This window comes from Etheostoma spectabile, chromosome 23 (assembly GCF_008692095.1).
Source record: "Etheostoma spectabile isolate EspeVRDwgs_2016 chromosome 23, UIUC_Espe_1.0, whole genome shotgun sequence".
NCBI lineage: Eukaryota > Metazoa > Chordata > Actinopteri > Perciformes > Percidae > Etheostoma > Etheostoma spectabile.
The window spans coordinates 11,853,067-11,856,931 of record NC_045755.1 but is presented as its reverse complement, the minus strand read 5'-3'; the positions used below and the strand labels follow the sequence as shown (position 1 = coordinate 11,856,931).

The 3,865-nt window shown below is 39.7% G+C and overlaps 1 protein-coding gene across 9 annotated transcripts in view; it reads right to left on the bottom strand.

The window, feature by feature from the left end:
• Positions 1-3,865, bottom strand: part of cacna1c (calcium channel, voltage-dependent, L type, alpha 1C subunit) — a 199,899-nt gene that overhangs the window by 67,524 nt on the left and 128,510 nt on the right. For all 9 annotated transcript variants that reach the window (XM_032504750.1, XM_032504753.1, XM_032504751.1 and 6 more), the window contains exon 5: positions 507-646. In XM_032504750.1, the coding sequence (XP_032360641.1) occupies positions 507-646 (140 nt within the window). The remainder of the gene's footprint in view (positions 1-506; positions 647-3,865) is intronic.

Below are 3,865 nucleotides of genomic sequence, written 5' to 3'. Positions count from 1 at the left end.
TGGGCGGGGCTAAGTTTGGCTGGCATCCTGGCTAACTCACGCTATTAAACCAAACAATAGTGTCCCAGAGTGTGGGATGTGCATTGGCTTGCTACTGAAATCACAGAAATTAAACAAAAAGCACACAAACACACACACACACACACGTACACGTACACATACATGTACACGGACACACACTAGCAAAGCCTTTATCCACGATATCCGATCCTTTCTTGTCTTCTGGCCTTGTGGATTATTGATTTTTGTAGTCACTAACACAGACAGGCTGACAGACAACTCATCTACTGCTTATACTGTCTGAGTATCTGACAAGAGGACTCTTTGTTGTGCATGTGTGTGCATTTACACATCACTGTGTGTGTGTGTATGTGTGGCATCAGGCAGCAATATCAGCTCCAATCTGTGGTTCATATTGCTCCTACCTCACCCAATAACCATTCACACCTGATCCTCAGAGCATCTCTTTCTTTTCTGTCTTTCTTTCATCTACAGCTCTTACTTACTGGGTACTCCAGAGACCAGTCTGAGGGGTCTGAGTACTCTAAACGCCCTTAGAGCCTTGACATCGAAGCCCGCTGCCTTCCCTCCAATAGGAGTGGCACCGTCCCCCTTGGTGGCCTGCTCTAAGATGGCACTGAATAACCTGTAAGACAGAAAGTAATGACTTCAATGAGAATCAGCATCAGCATGACATCCCATTTCCACATTCCAGAGAATATCTGAGAGAGGAAAACAATAAAAGGGATACAGACATACAGGGATATATTACAGAGTGAGGATTATCTAAAGTGGTCATTATGGCCTTACATTCTTGCATTGCCACGGTTGTCAACACTAAACTGAACCATCTAAACCACATAATCTACGAGGAGCCAAACCTGGACCATCACAGATTATGATCCGGCCAACATATCAATTTAGGTTCACAATACATTTTGGTCCACCTAGTTTTTGGTGCTTTTTCGACGATTTGTCACTTTTTCCGATGTTGTTGTCACTTTTGCCAACGTTTTTGTCAGTTTTTCAGATGTTTTTGGGCGTTTATTTTTCTATGATGGCAGAGGAACTTTTTCTGACTTCTTTAGAACTTCTTTAGGATGATTAGATAAAAGCATATCAATAAACTAAACACGTCTGGCCCTTGATGTGATTCTTATTTTCCAATGTGGACCTTAGTGAAGTTGAGTTTGACACCCCTGATCTAAACCATAAAAAAAGAAATAGAAATAGAAAGTGTTTCATCTGCTCCCTCTGCCTTTCACAGATAAGTAAATGTGAGACACTCGGCTTTAATGATTTGACAGTTGGCTCAACATGTCTTTAGTGAAGAGGAGCGTCTCCAAATTGTGTTTATAAGTGAGTGCGTGCTCATAGCACTGTCAGATTCACTATAACACACATTTATATTTTACCATGTGATGCTACACAACCTTCTCTCTGCTGTATTATATCTTGTACTTAAAGCTGTTGCTTTTTGTTAGCTATTAGCTTCTACGATTTTTTTTTACAGGTAAGCGTGGCCCCAAGTTTCCATTTATGTACACTATTTGGCCAAAGGTATGTGGACACTTTTCCATATGCATTTGTGTCTGGTCTGGGGCTGTTTTTCATGGTTTGGGCTGTAGGCCTCTTAATTCCAATTATGCTACTACATACAATAATATTTAAAACCAATGGTTTTCAACCTGGGGTTGGACAGTTCAGGAATGAGATGACCAACAATCACATAGAAGTGTAATTTTCACGTGTCCATACACTTTTGACCATATAGTATTCAGTAGACAAAGTATAATCGTAAATTAAAGGGCTAGACATGTTTTATGCTGTTTCCCTTATGTTGGCTCTGATCCCCTTTACAGACGCCTCTTTGGATGTTAGTGGCTCACAAGCTTGAATTTACAGTAAGTACAGTACGTCCAGCTGAGCTTATCACTCTCTCTCTTTTCTCTGAAATCCTTTAGAAATCACCATATAATACCATTTTTTAAGCTAAGCTAGCACGGCTCAAAGGCCAGTTAGTGGTGCGTTAGTCATGGAGAATTATCAATTAGCACAGTTGAAATGGCCACTTGAAAATACCTTTCAAAACATTTTGCCCTCTCGCATCCTCTTACTCTCTCTCTCGGCCTCTCTATTTCGCACTGCCTCCCTCTCAATTTGATTTACTAGCTCTCTTTCTCTCTCCTTTGAAACAGAAAATGAAAAGCACTTCAAGGATCCACAGTTTTGCACCAACAGCATTTTGCCCAGCATGTTTTGCTGTGGTGGCGTGTTAAATGATAATTAGAACCTTTGAGTGTAGCACCACATATCGGCTTGTATACATCCACAGCTAAAGATAACAAAAGCTGTGTACATTCATAAAGTTAACAGGGGTTTTGTGGTTTCACAGTAGTCAATACACCACAATACTACTAAATTATAAATTCCCAATAGACTAAATATGTTCATTATCAATTCATCTTTTGATTTTTTATTAACCTATTCTCATAGCCCAAATTATTCTTTTTGCTTGACAAAATCCTAAGATATTCCTAAAGATATTTGATTTACAGTGATATAAAACACCCAAATGCAGGACATCCTTAAAATATAAAGGCTGGAACCATGTTAACCAGTGAGTAACCAGCTCGATATACAGTATGATTTTAAATGATTGATTTTGTTCTTGGCATTTGGCTAATCAATTAATCAAATAAAGGTTTCAGCGCTAATTTAGAATATTTGTATGTGAAAACTGTATTCTTTTGTGATGATTCTAAAGCTATTTGTACCATCAAAACTTAAAAAGTAGAACTGGGTTACAGGCTAAAAAGAAAGATTTCTAAGAAATGAAAGTAACAAGAGGAGAAAAATAGATATAAGGGTAAAGACAAGTGATGACAAAAAGAAGTACCTTTTGTTTTGTACACGCACGCACTCACTCACGCACGCACGCATGCACACACAGCCTGTTAGCTCATTTGACTATCCCTAATAAACTCTTTAAGTATGTGTCAGTAAGAGCGTAGGCTCTAGCATCTGTGTGTATGTGCAGGTGTACATGTTGTGAGCATTTATGCGTGCCTTTGTGTGTGATAGAGTGTGCCTCCAAGGCTGCTCTGCACCAGGTACAAGCTCTTTCACCCATATGGTGAACATTCCAGGGGGGGCAACTCTGTCACTTCTCATCCCCACACACACACACACACACACACACACCACACACCACACACACAAACACAACACACACACACAACACACACACACAACCCCACACAATACACACACACAAACAACACACACACACAGAACAGGCGGGCAGGCAGTTAGGCACACACAGGCACAGAGGCAATCACTCATTCATGCACAAACACAGATAGAGTGCTGTCACAGCTGAACATTTTCTGGTGTCCTCTTCGAGTGTGTGAAATTGTGGGAGTATGTGTGTATTAGTGTTTCACAACTTTGCGAATGTTTTTTTTCCATTCTGTGTCTTTTCCATGATCTATTCTTATTGTTCACACCATGGCTACGCGAATATTCACATATGTACTGTATATATACATATATATATATATATATATATATATATATATAAAAAGGAGAATTCCGGTTGATTTCAACACATTGCTCTGTTCTTTGTAGATTTAGAGTGCTGTCAGTAGTGAGAAAACCAAAACCAATCAGTGCTGCCTACACAGTTTTATCCTCCTGCTAGAGTTAGCAACCAACAGGCTTAAGCAGGGTGAGTTTTAAACGTGTTTTTAGCCTCTAAACATGTTCAGAATGTCATTACAAGTGCCTACCCATGTGCAGTGATTGCTTCCGAGTGAACACAGTGAATCTGACTACAGTAGATGTGAAAGAAATGCATGAAAGT